Source organism: Oncorhynchus masou, chromosome 14, assembly GCF_036934945.1.
Source record: "Oncorhynchus masou masou isolate Uvic2021 chromosome 14, UVic_Omas_1.1, whole genome shotgun sequence".
NCBI classification, from domain to species: domain Eukaryota; kingdom Metazoa; phylum Chordata; class Actinopteri; order Salmoniformes; family Salmonidae; genus Oncorhynchus; species Oncorhynchus masou.
In genome coordinates, this window is record NC_088225.1 from 14,579,139 (window position 1) to 14,601,050 (window position 21,912).

The 21,912-nt window shown below is 41.8% G+C and overlaps 2 protein-coding genes and 1 long non-coding RNA gene across 4 annotated transcripts; 1 reads left to right on the forward strand and 2 right to left on the reverse strand.

Moving 5' to 3' along the window:
- Nucleotides 1-2,763: 2,763 nt before the first annotated feature.
- On the forward strand, nucleotides 2,764-12,246 carry LOC135554344 (phosphoribosyl pyrophosphate synthase-associated protein 1). 2 transcript variants are annotated; one of them, XM_064986606.1, is made up of 11 exons: nucleotides 2,764-3,122; nucleotides 3,682-3,734; nucleotides 5,877-5,943; nucleotides 6,356-6,528; nucleotides 7,034-7,149; nucleotides 7,264-7,319; nucleotides 7,425-7,570; nucleotides 8,568-8,612; nucleotides 10,597-10,667; nucleotides 10,864-11,010; nucleotides 11,679-12,246. In XM_064986606.1, the coding sequence occupies exons 1-11, from the start codon at nucleotides 3,040-3,042 to the stop codon at nucleotides 11,835-11,837; spliced, it is 1,116 nt and encodes a 371-aa protein (XP_064842678.1). In that variant the 5' UTR covers nucleotides 2,764-3,039; the 3' UTR covers nucleotides 11,838-12,246. The 2 variants fall into 2 exon arrangements, with proteins under 2 accessions (XP_064842678.1, XP_064842681.1); XM_064986609.1 differs by lacking the exon at nucleotides 8,568-8,612.
- On the reverse strand, nucleotides 10,984-14,725 carry LOC135554346 (uncharacterized). Its single transcript, XR_010457680.1, has 3 exons — nucleotides 14,641-14,725; nucleotides 12,240-12,335; nucleotides 10,984-11,068 (listed from the first exon to the last, which is right to left on the reverse strand). It is a non-coding gene; the product is annotated as an uncharacterized LOC135554346 (long non-coding RNA).
- A 1,882-nt stretch (nucleotides 14,726-16,607) lies between these two features.
- LOC135554345 (ras-related protein Rap-2a-like) lies at nucleotides 16,608-18,395 on the reverse strand. Its single transcript, XM_064986610.1, has one exon. It carries the CDS (start codon nucleotides 18,207-18,209, stop codon nucleotides 17,583-17,585), a length of 627 nt encoding a protein of 208 aa, XP_064842682.1. The 5' UTR covers nucleotides 18,210-18,395; the 3' UTR covers nucleotides 16,608-17,582.
- Between the last annotated feature and the right edge of the window lie 3,517 nt (nucleotides 18,396-21,912).

Here is a 21,912-nt window from a genome sequence, read left to right on the forward strand (position 1 = left end):
TACCTCTTGTGTCTGAGCCGTTGAATTGTGACTCTACTTTGTCTCTATACTGACGCTTAGCTTGTTTGAATGCCTTGCTGAGGGAATAGCTACACTGTTTGTATTCGGTCATGTTTCCGGTCACCTTTCCCTGGTTAAAAGCAGTGGTTCGGGCTTTCAGTTCCAAGCGAATGCTGCCATCAATCCACGATTTCTGGTTTGGGAATGTTTTAATCGTTGCTATGGGAACAACATCATCAATGCACTTTCTAATGAACTCGCTCCTCCTTTTTCTTTTGAGATTGTGCTTTGACATTGGTGTAGAAGTTACCTTATTATATCACAATCTCCTTCTTTATGTCCTTGTGGTTTGGTAATAGTAGATACAGTAACAACAGAGGGGGTTGGGGACCTAATCAACAAGAGACTTGTGGATTGGATGTGTAAGCAGAAAGAAGGTTACATGGGAGTCAAAAAATCACTATCATATAAGGGTTACAAGCTTGAGCTGATACATGTTCAACACCTTGCTTTGTGAGGTCCAATTCCTGTAAAAGCTATTCTAAACTTCTCCATCAAGGAAATCAAGGAAATCTATGTTTTTCACTTGTACTTTGAATATGAGAGGGATCGATGTTTTGCAAGATATAAACTATAAAGTAGTGTGAACTTGAACACATACCCAATGATTAAGGGCAGGTTTGCTGGGTGTGGACGTTGTCTTGTCAATGAAAAATATATGGGAATAGGTTAGTCAAGCGGTGAGCAGTGCAAGCTGGAACATGTGCCATTGTGACTCTCTAATTGATATTGTGAATTTGATACACTGGACTGCTTTCCACATGATGCTAATGATCTTCCAGGGTCTTCAGCAGGCGTTAGCTTACACTCTTTCTCCCTGGGAAGGAAAGGAGGACCAAAATGCAGCGTGGCTAAAGTTCATGGTTCTTTAATAAGAGAAACTAAACGACACAGTCCTATCTGGTGCAGAAAACACAGACAGGAAACAATCACCCACCAAACCCAACACAAAACAGGCTACCTAAATATGGTTCCCAATCAGAGACAATGACTAACACCTGCCTCTGATTGAGAATCATATCAGGCCAAACCTAGAAATAGACAAACTAGACACACAACATAGAATGCCCACCCAGCTCATGTCCTGACCAACACTAAAACAAGGAAAACACACAAGAACTATGGTCAGAACGTGACAATGAGATTCTCATCTTCCAATAGACTGGTCCTAATCAATTTCTAGGCCAAACCGTTTGGACGCTACAGGTGATTTTGTGAGAAACTCATGGTCTGACAAACACCGCTCTAGATTGATTTCCACAGGGGCACTGACATTATCCTTAGGGGGTGACGGATTTTGATGGGCATTTTTTAAAATTGTGTTACTTAGATTGACGCACAGTCTGATTAAAACTTGACAGTTGTTGACCTCTTGAGGTTATTTTGAGCAATTGCAAGAAGAAAGCAAATGAACCGGAACCAACCCACCCACCCACCCAACCACACACACACACACACACACACACACACACACACACACACACACACACACACACACACACACACACACACACACACACACACACACACACACACACACACACACACACACACACACACACACACACACACACACACATCACAGGTGCTAAAATGTATCCATGCTTATTTTATACATAGCCTAAAGGAAAACATTAATGTATTGTTTTTGGGTATCCTTTGTAGGATAGATAGATCAGAGATGTCCTGTCAACACAGCAGTAGTGCATCACATCAGCACTATCCGCATGATTTGTATTTATTTTTATTTCACCTTTATTTAACCAGGTAGGCAAGTTGAGAACAAGTTCTCATTTACAATTGCGACCTGGCCAGGATAAAGCAAAGCAGTTCGACACATACAACAACACAGAGTTACACATGGAGTAAAACAAACATACAGTCAATAATACAGTATAAACAAGTCTATATACGATGTGAGCAAATAAGGTGAGATAAGGGAGGTAAAGGCAAAAAAAGGCCATGGTGGCAAAGTAAATACAATATAGCAAGTAAAACACTGGAATGGTAGATTTGCAATGGAAGAATGTGCAAAGTAGAAATAAAAATAATGGGGTTTTTGACTCATTCAGTCGATGGCCCAAATTTGGACTAATTTTGTTCATTTGAGTAAGTAATGCCCAGAGCACGCAGGACCAGGGCCAGCATGAACCAAAAACTCCAAAGAGTCATAATTCTTACAAGCCTCTCATTCACATCTCATAAAGCCAGCCCAGTGGCGCAGTCTAAGGGCTGCATGTCAGTGCAATAGGTGTCACTCCTACATGGTTCAAATCCTACTACATTCCCTGGTTCAAATCCAGGCTGTATCACATCTGGCTGTGATTGGGAGTCCCATAGGGTGGTGCACAATTGGCCCAGTGTCACCTGGGTTTGGCTGGGGTGGGCCATCATTCTAAATAATACTCTGTTTTTAACTGACTTGCCTGGTTAAATAAAATAGAATAAGATGGACGGTGAAATGAAACGACTCAATATCGCTGTCTGCCGGCCTTTGGGCTACTTGACTCCCAGTGCAGGAATCTATATAACTAATTTATAAAAAAACACTCCCGTTTCCAACTAAAAATACATAACATCACTAACTCAACTAATAACAGGCGGCAGGTCTGTCAAATAAATAAAAAATACTTTCCCCAGATTGGTATTTTGATTCGGTTCAGGATGATTTTTTGTTGTTGGTGTTCATCTCTTGGACAGCCAGCCAGACAGACAGACAGACAAACAGACAACAACCTAAAGAGGAGCTAGCCGCAAGCAATTTATTTCACTCAACGAGCATAACTATCTTGGGAGATTATATTTATACTGGATTTAATAAGGTCTAAAAATAACAAAGTGTATTTTGACATCAACGTCGCACGTTTTTGTATCTTTCTTCGTATGACTACCTAACAGTTAGCTTAGCTTGCTAGCAAGCTGCAAGTGTGGTAACGTTAGCTAGCGGGTTACACAGGTGCTAGTTAACCAGCTGCCAGAATGAATGTCGCAAAAAGTGGTTATCGGGTCTTCTCTGCCAATTCTACTGCAGCATGTACAGAACTAGCCAAGAAGATAACCGAGTATGTATATTTTATTGTTCTAGCTAAATGCATGTGATATGATAGATAGATGACCAGATAATGTTGCTAGCTCGCTCGCTAAAATGTGTATGCTGGTGTTTGCAGGTGCATGGCCACAGATGAAGTCATTTGAATTTAGCCAAGGGTCTTGCTGACTGTCGTTCATCTATTGGGTTTACGAGTTGGTCATTTGCTAGATGTTGACAATGATATTCAGAGGCTTAAGGGAACTGATTTAATGTGAGACAATGGTGGGTGTCTCGGCTGTGTGAAACTGGGAACTGTCTCTTATTAACGTTAGTGACATTGAAACAGGGAGCGAGTGCCTGTGATCTAGCTGAACTCTTCCCATGTCTAGATATGCAAGGTAGTGGGCCCACTGTCTCTGAATTACAATGTGACAACATGTTGCTTGTTTGCTTGGGTTTCAAATGATAAGAGGTACAGCAGGCTTAGCCAGAGTGGGATCAGTTTCCATGCAGGGCCTCTGTCCTGTCTGAATAAGACACATCACAGTGTCATACCTCTTGTACTGATTTGTCTGGTGTGTTTTTTTCAGAAGACTAGGAGTTGAATTGGGCAAGTCGGTGGTCTATCAAGAGTCTAATAGAGGTGAGTTGAAACTAATTATGTATTTAACAGGGGAGGCTGCTGAGGGGAGGACAGCTCATAATAATTGGAATAATAACATGAGCCATCCTTCTCTCAGCATCCTCCACTGGTATACAGTGCATTCGGAAAGTATTCATACCCCTTCACTTTGTTACGTAACAGCCAATATTCTAAAATATATATATTTTTTAAACAAACTCATCAATCTTCACACAATATCCCATAATGACAAAGCAAAGACAGGTTTTTAGAAATGTTTGTAACTGTATTACAATTTTGAAAATGAAATCACTTATTTACATAAGTATTCAGACCCTTTGCTATGAGACTCAAATGTTTCTAAAACTTGATGGGAGTCCACCTGTAGTAAATTCAGTTGTTTAGACATGGAATGGCATACACCTGTCTATATAAGGTCCCACAGTTGACAGTGTATGTCAGAGCAAAAACCAAGCCATTAGGTCGAAGGAATTGTCGTATAGCTCCGAGACAGGATTGTGTCGAGGTACAGATCTGGGGAAGGGTACCAAAACATTTCTGCAGCATTGAAGGTCCCCAAGAACACAGTGGCCTCCATCACTCTTAAATGGAAGAAGTTTGGAACCACTAAGACTTTACATAGAGCTGGCCACCCAGCCAAACTGAGCAATCGGGTTGAAGGGCCTTGGTCAGCGAGGTGACCAAGAACCCGATGGTCACTGACAGAACACCAGAGTTCCTCTGTGGAGATGGGAGAACCTTCCAGAAGGACAACCATCTCTGCAGCACTCCACCAATCAGGCCTTTATGTTAGAGTGGCCAGACGGAAGCCACTCAGTAAAAGGCACATGACAGCCTGCTCGGAGTTTGCCGAAAGGTACCTGAAGACTCTCAGACCATGAGAAACAAGATTCTCTGGTCTGATGAAACCAATATTGAACTCTTTGGCCTGTATTCCAAGCGTCACGTCTGGAGGAAACCAGGAACCACAGGGGTGAAGGTTCACCTTCCAACAGAACAACGACCCATAGCACAAAGCCAATACAACGCAGGAGGGGCTTTGGGACAAGTGTCCTTGAGTGGCCCAGCCAGAGCCTGGACTTGAACCTGATCAAACATCTCTGGAGAGACCTGAAAGTAGCTGTGTAGCAACGTTCCCCATCCAACCTGACAGAGCTTGAGAGGATCTGCAGAGAAGAATGGGAGAAACTGCCCAAATACAGGTGTGCCATGCTTGTAGCGTCATACCCAAGAAGACTCAGGGCTGTAATTGCTGCCAAAGGTGCTTCAATAAATTACTCAGTAAAGGGTCTCAATACTTATGTAAATGTGATATTTCAGTTTTTTATTTGTAATAAATTTGCACAAATTTGTAAACTTTTTAAAACTTTGTCATTACGGGATATTGTGTGTAGATGGGGGGGAATGTACAGAACCATCAATTTTATTTTTCGTTCTGTTGTACTGTTCCAACAGCAAAATTAATTTGTGAACCGTGTCTAACCCACGAAGACAGTTTATCATTCCCTTCTGTTCCTTTTTAAACCTCTGAAATTGAAGATTTTTTTTAAACATTTAGTTTAAAATTAAATCACCACCAATTAGTGCGGATAGCTATTTACATGGATTGGACAGTGTAGGGGGCATGGATTGGACAGTGTAGGGTGCGAGATGGTACTGAAATTGAGAGCGAGAGAGGAAGGAATTTGCATAGGCACTTTGTTGCCTTTTTTTGTGTGACTGGAAAAAAATGCCTGGAACATAAAATAATGTTATTAACCGGTTCCCATACTTTTAAAATAACTGTTCTGTTCCGGAACAGTATAGATCACGTTCGTTCCCGATTCTGTTCCTCAAAAAAACAAACATTGGTTCTGTTCCCTGAATCAGTTCCAACTCCTAGTTGAAACCCAGTCACTCTGCCTATTCTGCTAATACAAAGGACAACTTATTTGTTTGGCCTGATACAAAGCATTTTTCTCTTTTGGAAAACATGACATGTTACAGATGAGTATTTACAATGGCTTGATAATTATGCCTGAACTGAGTGTTATGACCTAGTTGACAAGTTGACAAGTCTAGGCACATTTGGAGAGCTGTAAGTGTAAAGTTAGCATTTTACCCACACTTGCTGTTGATTCAACTTTATGTGACCCTTGATAGAGACCAGAGTAGACGTGAAGGAATCTGTTCGCGGCCAAACTATCTTCATCATCCAGACCATACCCAGGTGAGTAGACTGAAATATGTCATCTCCTCCACATTTCTGTTCTCGGACACACACACACACACCTATACTGTGTGTGTAATGTGGTGCATATCTATGCATCATATGCATATCAATCTATGTTGTAGGAGGGGTATTCACACAGTCATATCACGTGTTAGGTTGCATTACCCATATTCAAACCTGTTTGATTGACACACTATAAATCAGGCACAAGCTCATCTACCATAATATGAATAGCTACCAGTGTTATTAATGGCCATCCTCTTATCTGTCATCTGACTTGGCGTGCACAAGCTGTACTGAGCATATGCTGTTGCCCTTTGCTGGAGAGTTGCTCAGCATGAGTTTGCACTGACCGCACCAAAAATGTGACCATTATTTGTTATTGACACTTTTCCCTTGTTTTAACCAGAGATGTCAACACGGCCATCATGGAGCTGCTGGTCATGGCCTACGCCCTTAAGACCTCTTGTGCAAAGAACATAATTGGGGTCATTCCCTATTTCCCCTACAGCAAGCAGTGTAAGATGAGAAAAAGGGGTTCCATAGTGTGCAAGCTGCTGGCTTCCATGCTAGCCAAAGCAGGTAATTACAGCCTGTTTGCAAGTGTTAACAGTTTACTGTTTACATTGCCCTTGGCCATCTGTGTTAAAGGAAAATGTCTACATATTTCAACTTCATATTTGTAATCTTCAGCCCCACCCCAACATCAACATATGTGAAAATGGCACGTTTTTTTGTTTTGTGGAAAAAAATATAGAGGAAGATAAGTGTGTCCAATGACGTCAGCGGTAAAATCACGTGATTTTAACCAATAATGAGTAGGGATTGACTTCTAATTGTCTACTAATTGGTTGATGATGTCATTGGAAGCACTTATCCACCTATCTTTTTTACTACAAAACAGAAATGAGCCATTTTCACATGTGTTGATGTTGGGGTTGTGCTGGAGAAGAATTTGAAGTGGAAAATGTTTTACATTTCCCTTTAAACTTGCCTCTGTGGCTGATTTCTCATTCTGCACCCTCTCTTAAAAGCAGTCTGCTGTTTCTTCAGTCTCTTTTCTCATCCTCTCTCTTTCTCCTTCCAGGTTTAACTCACATCATCACCATGGACTTACATCAGAAGGAGATTCAGGGCTTCTTCAGTTTTCCAGTGGACAACCTGCGTGCCTCCCCCTTCCTGCTTCAGTACATCCAGGAGGAGGTAACCATCTCACTGTAGCTCATGTGCCATGCCTGGTAGTAAAGTTGTAAGATAGTAAACTACACACAGCAACCTATTCAATGTCAAATGTGGGCTCCTCTCACTTCCCTTCAGGTCCCAGATTACAGAAACGCCATTATTGTTGCAAAGTCACCGTCTGCTGCTAAGAGGTAACATATTATTTAGTTATGGAGGCCTGGAGTGTGATCATCTAATGTACATAATGTAAAAGGGTGTCTGCATTTCTCCGGTGTTTTCTTGCTGTTGTCTTTCAGAGCTCAGTCCTATGCAGAGCGGCTGCGTTTGGGCCTGGCAGTGATGCATGGCGAGGCTCAGTGTTCAGAGTCTGACATGGCGGACGGACGACACTCTCCCCCCTGTGTCCGTAACACCTCAGGACACCCTGGGCTGGAGTTGCCTTGTAAGACCTCTCTAGAAGCCCTATATAGCTTATAGCTTGGTAACTAGCCAGGTGTAGTTGTCGTTAGTCTGCCATCAGATCAAATTGAAACTATCTTTGTTTGTAGCTTCCCCAATTCTTTAGTGTTGGTCAGGCTGTGTCTGTAAGATATAGATGGATGCATAGATGCCTGTACTCGTCAATGGTTGCATCCAAAAATATGATAAGTGTAGTGTGAAATGTTCATGTCTCTGCATTATTTGAATAATTATTTCAAACCCCCAAAATATCCATTGCACAATCCTCATCATATGGATTTAATGTCAGCACTAACCGCTTCATAAGTGACGATTCTGCTATAACCATTTTAACACCTGACATTATTTTTTTAAGGATCTTGAATTGTATTTACTGCACGTTCTAGTTACACACATACACTGCCTCTACTAATGTTGCGAACTTAGCCTCCCTAAAATGTAAAGGCATTCATACCAAATTGTTTTAGAATGGTTTGCATGTTTAAAAATTACATTTTAAATAAGAGAACATACATTTAGTTTTTCATTTTGAGAGAATGACACTAACTTGATATTGGATATGTCTCATTTTCTCAGTACATTCGCGGTAAGGCTGTTAAAACAGTCGGGTCTGACAACATGGTCAGACTTTCTGTCTGGGCTTTGTGTCATTGGCAAATGACTCCAGAGTATTTATTATGCCAACTGGCTGTGTCCCCCTTCAGCTTTAGTGTTTGTAATAATATTTGTATTATTTACTTAATTTATTATCCTTGACTTTAAAAATCCTCTTATTGTAAGCCTGGGTCAGTTGCAAACTGTCCTACACATTTCTTGAATGAATAAGCTTAGAGGAATGGTTTTGGATTCTTCACAGGTTAGCTTTAAAGATTTTGCTTCATGTAAGAGGATTTTCCCAGTCCTGGCTTCATGTCTTCGTAGTCTGTTATGTCCAGTCTCTGTGGATGTGTGTTAACGTGGTGTTTATTTGTTGATAATAGCTGGCAGCAAACAACAAGCTCCGTTCCCAGGCATAGAGCTCCCAAGTACGACCGTAAACTTAATTCCCTTTTGACCACCAAATGGATCCTCTCCAAATGGTTCCTAAATGCGTGCATGTTGTGATCAAGGGTTTTCGAATCATCTTGCCAACAAACAGTCTTAAGTGCAAGGTCCTCAGTTGTGATTGAGGAAAGCATAACAAAGACAATCAATGGACCAATTACAAATGATCTGGATCAGTTAGTTGATGTGGTCCAGCGCTACAGATCCATAGCGGGTGTACTGACGCCTATGTACCCTCACTGCATACTGTAGATGAGATCCTCATAAGGAATGGATCAATGTCTTCCTTGATCCACAGTCAGGTCTCCAGCAGTGTGCCGGTGTCAGAGGCAGAGACTTCAGACTGTTCTGCAAGATGGCCTGAAAGCCCTCCGTTAGTTGCTTTGTGAAACACTCTTCAATCATTTGACAAATGGAACCATTTCTCCCAGATTCATGTTTTTATTTTCATCCGGACTCATCTTGCCAATCAACACATCATGCTTCCCTATTGAAGCCTCTCCCGAAGGAGTCTGATTAACACCTGGCCTTCAGAAATGCATGTTTTGAATACTAATTAAGCATGCCTTTGATATGTGGGCCTAATACAGCATGATAGGAAGAGGAAACAAGATAATCCTTTTTTTCAGAATCTAAAGCAAAGATCCAGATTTTGGGTGGGTGGCAACATGTTGTTCTTGTGTGTGCTGCTGAACACACAGTACAGTACACCACAGTAGGTCAGGGTTATGTTGTGTTCACCCTCTTCCCTGCTGCCCATACAAACCAGCGGGCTGCTGAGTCACACACCTTGGGCCTTCCCACATTTTAAATAACTATAAATCCTAAACGTGGACCCTACATGTCAATAACAACACATCTACTGGTTTGGGTGTGAATATGAAACCTGCTTATAACCTCAGACCATGACTATCACATATTAGTTGTATTATAGCATATGTATTCCTTAGCCCAGCAATGCTGGCTTCTAGCTTCATTGAGAGGATTGCTGAGATCTTCAGGCTTTTCAACTCTTGCCTCACATATATCCAAGACAAGTTTATCTCTAACATATGTGTAGGCCTAACTATAGTTTTTACTAGATAGTTTTGATTAATTTCTATATTCTACCTGAAATCATTCTTGGTAGTACCTCTTTAAGACTACAGAAGGTTTTAAGACCTAGTGGTGATATTGATGCATTTTGAAAAGCTGAAATGTTCCAGTGCTTATTATTGCTTGTGTGTGGTCCCCTGTAAGGAAGGCATGTGTTCCAGGAAAGAATGTGTTCCTGGCATGAACCTGTGTTCCCTGCTCATCTCTAGCTTCCACTCCCACAATCAGCTTCCCCACTCTGGCTGGCTGATTGTCCATCCGCTGATTGTGCGCTTCCCCCATTGACTGACAACAGTGGTGTTCAATAAGACAAACCTGGAACATTAGTAAGCGTGTGATTACCTCATCAGTGCTTGTCTGCCTCTATCGTTTTTGATGGATTAACGACAAGATTAGGTTGTGCATATTGCTATATGCAAACTGTTGCCAAATGTCTGCACTGAGCTCTGAGCAGACAGTGTGTTGTGGAGGAAATGTAATATCAGCGTCTGATTGGGTATACTGGGCAAAAAGCCTGTCATTTTGATTATCCTTGTGCTGGAATGAGTTTGGCATTCCATTTAAATCTATAAGGGTATAATTGGGACAATTGACAAAATGTATCTAATTTCCCAATTCCATCTAATTTTGAAGTGAGAATGTTAGTCAGTTACCCAGAAGGGGGGGAATTGCATGGAACATCAACTATTAATTGAAGAATACATCATCATACCAGTGATTGAAATTGGACTTTGTAATTGTGGAAAGCTCATACTTTTGAACCCATTTTACCCAATCTACTCTGAGATGTATCCTCATTAGTTTGACTGTTTATGCCTATGGATACTGTATGTGATGACTAGCAGTGACTAGTTCATTCTTCCTTTTCAGTAATGATGGCCAAGGAGAAGCCCCCGATCACTGTTGTAGGAGATGTCGGTGGAAGAATCGCCATCATTGTTGTAAGAAATGTGCCCATTTGTTTGGGCCATTTGTGGTTTTGTCCTGGAAGGCCTGTGCTATAATGAGCCACTTGAAATTAATTTGCAACATTTTGCCACATTGTATTTAATAACAGAATATGACAGCCTTAGATTATGGATGAAGGAACTACAGGCGTACATAATTTCCAATCCCATGGTTGCCGTTCTTTACCAGGATGACATCATCGACGACGTGGAGGACTTTGTGGCGGCAGCTGAGATTCTGAAGGAGAGAGGAGCTTATAAGATCTACATCATGGCTACACATGGGCTGCTGTCTGCCGACGCCCCCCGTCTTATTGAGGAGTCCGCCATCGACGAGGTGAGATACAGATGTAGGATCTTCATTTCAGACAGTCTGCTACAGCAGGAAAATAATCCTGCAGCAACAGGAAATGTGAATTATTATGTGGATTGTAATTAATAGATGTTTTTGTAGGGGTTGATACATGTTTCATGAGGGAAAATCAAGTGGAAATGACAAACTTCAGAAACCTTTTTAAACTTCAAATACACTACAAGTTTTAGATTTCCTGCATTACATTTCCTGCAACAGGGTGATCAAATTAAGATCCTACATCTGTAACAGCAGCCCTGTGTTCTGAATTTATCACTACATCTTGAATGGGGAAGTGCTCAGTTCCTCATCCTAAAAGCTTTTCAATCACTTTACAACAGAAAGGCAGTGCCAACACTTTCTATGTACCACCTGTGTGCAAGGTGTTGCAACTTGATTCGTAGGATGTTTCATCGCCTGTATAAAGGCTGTTATAAGATACGGTAGTCAGGCACAGTTCAGTCTGGGAATGAGACAAAATAGACCACGCCGACGAACGGTTGAAAGCAGCAGGTGGCCCGGCCGTCCTATCGCCAAGCGATTCTACTTGTAATATCAACACTGTTCGTGGACAGCCAGCAGGTGATCTACTGCACACGGCCAACCTTCATTATGGTATTTCCTCCTCTGTTCCCTGTCTGTCTGCCCCCCAGGTGGTGGTGACTAACACCGTCCCTCACGAGGTACAGAAGCTCCAGTGTCCCAAGATCAAGACAGTGGACGTCAGTATGATCCTGGCCGAGGCCATCCGACGCATCCACAATGGGGAGTCCATGGCCTACCTATTCCGCAACATCACGGTGGACGACTAGGGCAGAGACATAGGGTTGAGTCTGTGCTGGAGGTGAGGTATTCGGCGGAAGGTTGGTTATACATGCTATGGTCCCCTCCTCTCTCCACAGTGCTAGAAGTGCATAATACTGTCCCTGTTGTCTGCACCTTCACACACAGCCTTGTTCAGATGACTAGGACGAGGGGGAGTACCGTCATCATATCCCCTATTATAAACCAATAAAATGTATTTTCATCAGCTTTTAGTGCCCGAAACATAACATGGAGTTGCTCAATAAAAGTGATAAAAGAAACAAAAAGTTAAGCAATACTAAAAGGTTGATTTAACGTGCATATTTGTTGTCAGGTCTTTTGTGGGTTTTTTATTGCCTTACTATGCTAAGGTCTGGCAAACCAGCAATGCATGACTTACTGTACCTTACCTCCATGGTAGTTTCATGTATTTTTTAATTCCTCCATTCTTCAAGATATGAAGGGATTTGTTATTTTGTTGGTTCACTGTTCACTGTTTTTCCCACCTGAGTAAAAGGTGTAGGGTGAGTGTTATGATGAAAACTAGCTTTCCTTGTCTAGCCCAGGGGTGGGAAAAAATATATATGTATTTTTTTGGGGGGTTGGGGCGGAAATTATTCTGGGTCAAAAAACTCCAGGCCACTCTTGAACGTCTGAAGCTAGATAGAAAGTATGTAGATATTATAATGGACCGATATTTTTTTCAAACAACTGCCCTTTTTCTGGCCCACAAATTGCTTTTGGGAAAATTCTGTGCCGCCTTCTGATAACTGTTGAAATCCCAATGTGGCCCTCGAGCCAAAATGATTGCTCAGCCACTGTCAACATATCTAATGATGGCTTTTTCTTTAGTTCTCCGTTATGAAGGATGTTGACCCTATTTCACTCTTTTTAAGTATCTCCCCAATAACATCACTTATTGCTTGAATCATTTCCCCCCACACCCCTGGCCCTCCAGGCCTACCGAGCACTGTGACTGCTTTGCATTTAGATGCATGTGTGTTAATGCAAAACCTACTGAGAACAAAGCTAAAGGAACCCTAGTACAGCAGCTCCCAACCAGTTCTGTGTGACACCTAAGCCTCGTGAATTCAGACTGACTCACCAAATACATCTAATAAGACCACATGTATTGTCTACCACCACACATTAGGCCACAGATTAGGAACTTTTGACCCACCATGTTTGAATCCCAAACACTGTCCTAGTCATTGTTACTGTATTGGTCCAGTCAGTCAACTATTCTCTGTGTAACTAACAAATGTCATGATTGCCACAGATCGTTGGGCAAACTATAACATCAGCTGGATATCTGAATGGATATAACCTTTTATATTAAAGGGGGATATGACATCCTGACTTTGAAGTAGACTTTCCTATATAGTCTTTTTGCTTCTCATCGGCATTCAGAATGACTGTCAATATATGCATTATATGTCCATGCTGAGGTCATGGTTTTGAATATAGAAATTGTAATCGTGACCCTTTACCGTATGATGTATGGAATTGTGGTGTCAACTTGCTGATCAGCAGTACTGAGATCTGTCATGATGGATGCCATTTAGTGTCCCCTATGAAAAGATGTGGACTAATAGTCAAACTGATGTTCAAGGGAAGTCGTGTCTGAACCCTCTATTGGAGCTTTAAGCTCAGGGAGTAATGTTTCTGTGGCAAATGCATAATGTATGTGAAGAAAAACCGCTCTTAATGCTTGTGCCTATGTCTCTGGTACAGCAAAGTCTGTAAATGTGTTGCATTCCGTTCGGCAGAACTTTCTCTTTACCATTCTTTGTTACTTTTGTTGTTGACATTCGTTCCTTTGTTATCCTGTAGGATGTGCTCATTGTAAACCGCTAACTATACCTGTGTGTGGTACAGACATGAGTAAAGGTCCTTGGAGAGAAATAGCTGTTGCTATGCCAACTCATATCCATGTCTTCCGACAGCACATTGATTTGTTACTTCACTCTCATTGTCTGATCTTGATGTAGCCTATTTTATGAGTTTATGATTTAATCGAATAATTGGTGTCTGCATCCAATTTTTTGTAAGTTAAAATAAACCTTTGGCTTTGTTTGTTTTTATTGGTGAACAAAATTGTTGTGTTTAATAATGTAACCAGTTACATTTTATTCTGGAGAATTCTAGTATCTCTAGACTTAACAATCAATTTACTCTTCTGTTAAAATGAACCATTCACATTATTCAACAGATCCCAGAACTATTGATTTATAGTTACACAATTATTTGACCATCGTACAATCCCAATATTGTCAGTTGTTATACTTGATCAGGGGAAAATACCATTGAGTTTTATCTACGCTTTGATCAGAGAACATTACTTCTGGTTTGTGTTGTTGTAGTAGAGCTACCTAATGCAGTGAGTGGACAGTACAGTGAGACAACTTCTTCAGATGAAGTCAGGGACCCTTTACTTGTTCCAAACTTCTCAGGTTTCTACTCATCACTGAGGAGCTTTGACCAAGTCGAGGGGCAGAGACGGACTAGAAAACTCTTATCCCTTGCAGTGGAGGCATTGGTAAGGATGCACATGCTAACATTCTTCACCACCACTCCTAAGAACTGTAAAAAGGTATGATAAAGACATTATAGACTAGTAACAGAATATCTTTTAACTAGAAGTGCTGACTTCTGATGTTGGCCTTATGGATCACAGAAAATAATTTGCATGCATAATATTTAGGAGCTGTAAGTTAGACCATCGCCTATAACATAAATTGTACATTCTTCTTTAAGTTTTGAAAGATGGTAAACGGAAGCCCTTCCAACCCCGGAGAGAGTGGTACGCACCTGAGTGTGGGTCTCTGTCGGTGCGCGGTGGTGAGTGTGAACCAGCTGGTGCATTGACAGCTGTGTGTTTAAACAGGACTCAAAGAGGAACTAGAGTGTCACAGATCATAGGTCACTTCCTCGTCTGGGCAGAGGGAAACAATGCACCATGTCTCTGTGTGGCTTGAAAGGGGAAACATATTTCTGTGTGCATGTGTGTGCACACTACTATATATTAGAATTATCACTAGAGCACAGTTGTTACAAACTTTCATTAAGTACACTTATACTGGATTCTGATTGTTACTATGGAAACATTATCTGCAGGTAATTGTTGATATAGATCGCTACAGGAAGTCATATGCTAAATCTGAAATGTCTATGCAACCATATTATATAACTGACATTATTTGTGGCAGTGTCAGGTTAACGATCCATTGATCAGGAAAGTAGATCCTTATGTGTGAATTTCATACTCTTTTCATATAGACCCTAGACATGATTCCCTGCAGAATGTTTTCTGTTACTAGCCATGTCAATGATCTGGGCATTGGAGGACAAGTTGACATCTATGCCGAGCAGCACAAACAATGGTGTTTTGTCTGGCACAGTGAGAGGTTCCCTAGTATTTTATTTCTGCTCTGGCAAGGTTTTGTATTTACTAACAGGTTTCCCCATAGATTTCAAAGTGCGTTGTGTGACAGACAAGCAATGTCAAAAACATATAGGCCTACCACTAGAGGGTAATGTGAGACAACTTACTGTAACATTTTAACATTTTATTTAGCTCGGCATGTCAGTTAAGGATACATTCTTATTTACAATGATGGCCTACCAAAAGGCAAAAGGCCTCCTGCGGGGACAGGGGCTGGGATAGAAAATATGATATAGGACCAAACACACATCACGACAAGAGACACTACATAAAGAGAGTCCTAAGACAACATAGCATGGTAGCAACACAACATGACGAGAACATCATGGTAGCAACACAACATGGCAGCAGCACAAAACATGGTACAAACATTATTGGACACAGACAACAGCACAAGAAGCAAGAAGGTAGAGACAACAATACATCACGCAAAGCAGCCACAACTGTCAGTAAGAGTGTCCATGATTGAGTCTTTGAATGAAGAGATGGAGATAAAACTGTCCAGTTTGAGTGATTTTTGCAGCTCGTTCCAGTCACGAGCTGCAGCGAACTGAAAAGAGGAGCGACCCAGGGATGTGTGTGCTTTGGGAACCTTTAACAGAATGTGACTGGCAGAACTGGTGTTGTATGTGGAGGATGAGGGCTGCAGTAGATATTTCAGATAGGGGGTTTTATAAATAAGCATCAACCAATGGGTCTTGTGGCTGGTATACAGAGATGACCAGTTTACAGAGGAGTATAGAGTGTGGTGATGTGTCCTATAAGGAGCATTGGTGGCAAATCTCATAGCCGAATGGTAAAGAACATCTAGCCAGTCGATTTCACCATTACCTGCCGATCTACAAATTGCGTCTCCGTAATCTAGCATGGGTAGGATGGTGAAGATGCTTGAAGAGGTAGGATACTTGATGATTTTTGAGGAAGTGGATTTGTGATACTGGTATGATGTTTTGGGATGATTCTACACCCCTGGTACTGAAGCTGATTTTGTCAGCATAACCACATTTGTGTCTTGTTGATTGTATGCTTGTTTGTGTTCTTTTTATTTAGAGTTTGGCCAGGTCTCTGCTGCAATCATACTGGAAATGGACAGATTTTTGGGGGTATTGCTTTGTAAGTGCTAAATATCATCTCTGGCTAGTCTGTTATACAGTCTCTGGCTTGTTGAGTTTTGATTTGGGTAAAGAGATTTGATGTTTGCATGATAAATTAGTTCTTGTCACACCTCATACCAGATGTGTTATTACTTGGCCATTAGTTTATTGCACTTTCTTTTCTAGTAAGCACCTGCCAAAATGAGTCCACTGAAAATGACCATGACTAATACTTTGATATATAATAATATTTTATTTATCATGAATAGACAATATATATACAACAAGTAATAAAGCCATAATGTACTTGTTATACTGTTTTGGTGAATAAACATGATTTAATCATTAACATGTACTTCAAACTTTCATAGAAAAACAATACACTCTATATAATTTATATTTGAACACATTTTGTATGTTGTTTAATTAATAATGATATCTGTGCAAAATAACTCCTAAGTGCATATGAATATTGCCAAACAACAAATTGGTATTATAGAATGAGGAACGCAACCAGAATTGATTCAGAACATACTATGCTTTGTTGCCATGACAAGCAAAATAAAGATTTATCGCAAAGAAACTTCACTTGATGAATAAAAAAGCTCTCATGACACATTGTCCAAATTCAGCCTTTTCCCAATTAGCCACAACTGTCTATCGTCACAGTTATTGCAAGTGAACACCGTTGACACTTACAAAAGGCAAACACAACAGTAAGACAGTAGGACATAGATTGAGAACTTGACAAATTAAGCTCATTGCCACTTTTGCACCGTCACAGTATATTGTTAACAATGACACCACCACATTCAGGACATTCAGTGTTCACAGTATATTGTTAACAATGACACCACCACATTCAGGACATTCAGTGTTCTTGCACTTCTTTCATTTAGTTTCAGCTTATCAATGTCCCGCACCTGTGTGATGTCATTAGTTCCGCTTCCCCTTTAACAGTCAGTGTTCCTTTCCTCTACTTCAGTGGAAATGCTGTGGTGGAGATACTTAGGATGGTTAGACGAGGAGGCTTACAGGGAATTGAAGCCGTCAGACTCCAACTCAGCAGCACGGTCTATAGCAGCAGCAGTAGTAGCACATTCAACACCACTGTGTTTGTCTGTAACACTGACCCAGCTTCGGGTCCCCAACCTCAGCCTCTCTGTCCCCTGTCTGTCTTTGTCTGTCTGTCAGACCCCTCCAGCCCCTCTGCCTTAGGAAATGAGGCAGCTGTTGGTCTTGTTCATGGGGGGCCGTTTGTTGCCGTCTTTGGGGAAGGTCTCCCTGCGTCGTCTCAGTGCGGGGCTCAGCCGGCTGGGCAGGTTGGCTTGTTGCAGCAGCTCCCTGAACACCTCCAGTACGTTGTTGTTCTCCTTGGCAGATGTCTCCAAGAAGCTGTTGTTCCAGTCCAGCTCCACAGTGGACAGCACGTCTTCGCTGGACACCGTCCTCTCGCCATGCCGGTCCGTCTTGTTGCCGACCACCACGATGGGTGTGAACTTGTCTTCTTTGACCGCCAGGATCTCGTCTCGCAGGCTCTTGACAGCCTCCAGGGAGTCAGGGTCATTGATGGCGTACACAAGGGCGAACGCGTCGCTGTTCTGAATGCAGAGCTTCCTCATGGCTGGGAAGGAGTAGCTGCCGCTGGTGTCCATGATGTGGATGGTGACCTTGGCCCCTCCGATGTCAAACTCCTTGCTGTGCAGTTCCTCCACGGTGCGCCGGTGCTTGGGTTCGAAAGTGTCCTGGAGGAAGCGGCTGATCAGGGCCGTCTTTCCCACGCCAGCCGCCCCCAGGAACACCAGACGCACCTCCGTCTTCTCCTTCACTTCTAGAGACATGATGACTTCCTCTAACACTGGCTCTCTCTCTTCCAATTCTGCTATTTTTACAAAATAACTCCTTGAACCTTTAGAGATGATGGAGAAGTTGGACTCTGCTGCAGAAATCTGCTGGAGTTATTCAGTGAACAGGGACAGTGTGGTAGGTTGTAGTAGTAAATCACTGAGAGTAGCTGGCAGTTGCATCTGTGTATGTCTGGTTGCCTGTGCACGCCATTTATGGTCTTTTTCAATCAGAGATTCCATGCCCCCTCCTGCTCTCATCCAATCAGGAGAGTGGAGTGGCTCTTTGAGTGAATTCAAAGCAGCCAATCAGAAAGACTCATGCAAATGACACAGAATCAGATTGCGAAGGAGGGAGGTGATGGATAGGAGTGAGCCCAAAACAGCGGGTGTATGTAGGATGCATTGTTTGCAGTGAGATGATTTTTGTATACCCACGATTGTATACTTGCACACAAAAAAGCAATTGTCTGCTCTGTGTATGGGATTGTTAAATCAGCCTATGTGTTTGTGTACTATAGAATGTATGTTGACTGTTCTTTTATGCAATATGTATGTACAGATGTATTATCTTAATTTGACCTGTTTCTCACAGTAGGAAAATGAATCCTGCAGCAACAGGAAATGTGAATGATTATAATTAATGGGCATTTTTGTGGGTGTTGATGCATTTTTTGTTAGGGCAAATCAAGTTTGAAATTGTTAAGTGGAAATTACTTGCTTTTATGCCTACAAAAGGTGTTGACAAGGGAGCTTGCATGTTTGATGCATTGTGTGATACATTGCAATATCTTTGTGAGTATGGCTTCTGCCTTAGTACATACTGTGCTTTGAGCTACTGATAGACACACATATGTACTCTTCAGTACAGTATCTACATCTATGGATACAGCTACTTCTTTACCACAGCCAGGTTATCAAGTGGTTATCAGGCTTCTGTGTCCTGCTCTCCATTCCTCAGCTCAGTGTGAGAGAGAGCCTTCTGGAGCTCCGTTTTTTTTAAATATAAAGCAGCTGTCACAATGTGCACAACTGGTTGAAGGTAAGTCAGGTGCAGGAGAGCAGAGATGGGTGATAACAGGCGCACTTTATTCATGCCCAAGGAAAACAGCGATAATGCCCACGGTACAATAAACAAAACACACGCGTCAAACACATACCCGGCGCAAACCAGCCTGATGCGAACCACACGTAACAAACAAACAATTCCACACACAGACATGGGGGGGAACAGAGGGTAATATACATTTAGTCAGATGAGGGAATGTGAACCAGGTGTGCGGAAAACCAAGACAAAACAAATAGAAAATGAAAAGTGGAGCGGCAATGGCTGGAAGACCGGTGACGTCGAACGCCGCCCGAACAAGGAGAGGGACAGCAGCTCTACTCATTCTCTAGCTTTTCGTGTAAACCTCTCCAGCAGTCTGTGTGGTCAGTCGAGCTCAGCCCTCCACCTCCCACAGGATCCCGGTTAGTTATTTGATGCTCATCATTCTGTGACCTGCCGGACCCAAACGGTCAGCACGTTTCGAAAGGTTGTGGACTCAAATGACACACCACTCGAGGAAATGCCGGTACTGTGTCACTGTCTCAGAGAAAATGGCATATTATAACAGCGCTGTAAAAGGGATTCTGTCCTGATAACGTCTGTGTAATCACTATTACTGTTTATAAGAACTTGTTGAAGGATCCAGACTTTGACTTAGTCAAATCCCAATGCATTTTTATGCAATTTGTCTTGCATGTAATTTATCTCTATGTCTCTGTCATCCTGCTGTGTCCCAGTTAAGCCACACTGTTGAGTCACAGTGGGAGTTCCCCTTACATTGAGAGGGTATTGCATCACTCAGTGGGATTGCTCATCATAAGGGGCATTCCATGGATTGGTGTATGGATTGGCCTGGACCTGGGAGTCCCACTACGTGCGCCCTCAACTGGCCGTGGCGTAGGAGGCTTTCTCTCAAATCACCCTCATGGCCACTTAGGCTCTCGTTAAGCCACATAGACACTGAGTGAGAATATGCATGGAATGACAATGTGTGTTGTGCAGAGAGGGCTTTATTTTCCCATTGCCCTCCCTCCTTCACCAGCTGGCTTTGTAGTCTCTTTCCTCTCCACTAAAGTTCTCTTCTGGAGGACTTCTGTCTTCAAAGCTCAGCTAAGGAGTCTGTCTGTGTGTCTTCATGGCTGGATCCTCCTGCTATATTACATGCAATGGAGCACTAGTCACTTCAATAATGTTTACATATTTTGCATTACTCATTTCATTACTCATGTACATACATTATTCTATCCTATTCTACTGTATCTTAGTCTATGCTGCTCTGACATTGCCCGTCAAAATATTTTTATATTCTTGATTCCATTCCTTTACTTTAGATTTGTGTGCATTGTTGTGAAATTGTTAGATATTACTGCACTGTCGGCGATAGAGAAACAAGCATTTCGCTACACCTGCAATAACATATTCTAAACACGTGCATGCGACATAACGTTTGATTTGAATTGCACTCAGCTGTCATACTCAATTATTGACTTGAAAGAGCCTCATTACAAAGTTGTATTTATTTATTTTAAACATTGCAATCATTGCTTTTAGTTTGGCATACATTTTAAAGTGGAAAATCTGTTGCCGTGGAATTGCCCATGTACTTTAGCTGGCTTCACTCACTCACTCACTCACTCACTCACTCACTCACTGTGCTGTGATTATCACATGTTGCCATTGATACAACAGCTACAATGATTTAATGAGCAGGGATTTGTGCCTTATTAAAGGCATCATTATTCACAGCATTGATTACTGATGTGCTGTTCTGAATTATTGTAATTTTCAGTAGCATTATGGCAGAATTGTGATATGAGGGGGTTATAGAGTGATTGCCATCTCATTTGAGTACTATTGTGCTAAATGGGATTGAGACTGTCTGTAGTAGTCTTATCACAGTTTCATGACTAGGGTAGAGTTCAACTCTCAGGCTACTTACTAGGTGAAAACCTTCCCTGTTTGAAGATCTTATAAAGAAGTTGAGGAACTGGTAGCTAGACAAAACATCCAGGCTGCTTCTCAAGGCAGATGTGATGCCTATTACTAATGGTGAGTGGAGTTGGGTAGAAAGTGTATGCCTTTAGCTTAATCAAGCAGCCTTATTGTCTCAAGTCATCATCTATGTCATCCAAAGGCATGTTTTATATATTTTCTGGTGCAGAGTTGTCACATACAGGAAGTTGTCAAATAAAATAAGTCCTCCCAGGGCTCCAGACATTCAACCTGAAGGTCAAATCTAGTTGAAGGAATCTCCTGTTTAGTTGAATGTTCTACATTGCCTTGCTTAGTCTGGCCTCATTTCTATTACTTTTTGATCCTTTCAAAAGTCCTGTCATTTCCAGACCGAAACTTGTGTTTACTGATGGCTCGGTGTCCCCCAGCAATTCAGCTCCCTCTCAACTCTGTCAGTTATTAAAGAGTCCAGAAAGTAATATTAGAGTCCTGTCACTGTATGTGTTTACTTAGAATTTCCCCCTAAATTCCCCTGTATGTCCAACACTACTAGGAGAACGAAAGAGAATATATATAGTCCCCTGGCGGCTGTGATACTGAGCTGGTGTGTTGCTCTCACGGCCCCAGAGGTGTAAGTGATGATGCATGGGTGTGAATTGGTGATGTTAGGAACAGCCTGTTCTAAGAACACACTGTTGA

Excerpts from the sequence above, each read along its gene's own strand:
- LOC135554344 (XM_064986606.1), top strand. The coding sequence starts at position 3,040 with ATGAATGTCGCAAAAAGTGGTTATCGGGTCTTCTCTGCCAATTCTACT. Across the intron at positions 3,735-5,876 it reads CTATCAAGAGTCTAATAGAG|AGACCAGAGTAGACGTGAAG; the intron begins GTGAGTTGAAAC and ends GACCCTTGATAG. Across the intron at positions 7,571-8,567 it reads CCCTGGGCTGGAGTTGCCTT|CTGGCAGCAAACAACAAGCT; the intron begins GTAAGACCTCTC and ends TGTTGATAATAG.
- LOC135554345 (XM_064986610.1), bottom strand. The coding sequence starts at position 18,209 with ATGTCTCTAGAAGTGAAGGAGAAGACGGAGGTGCGTCTGGTGTTCCTG.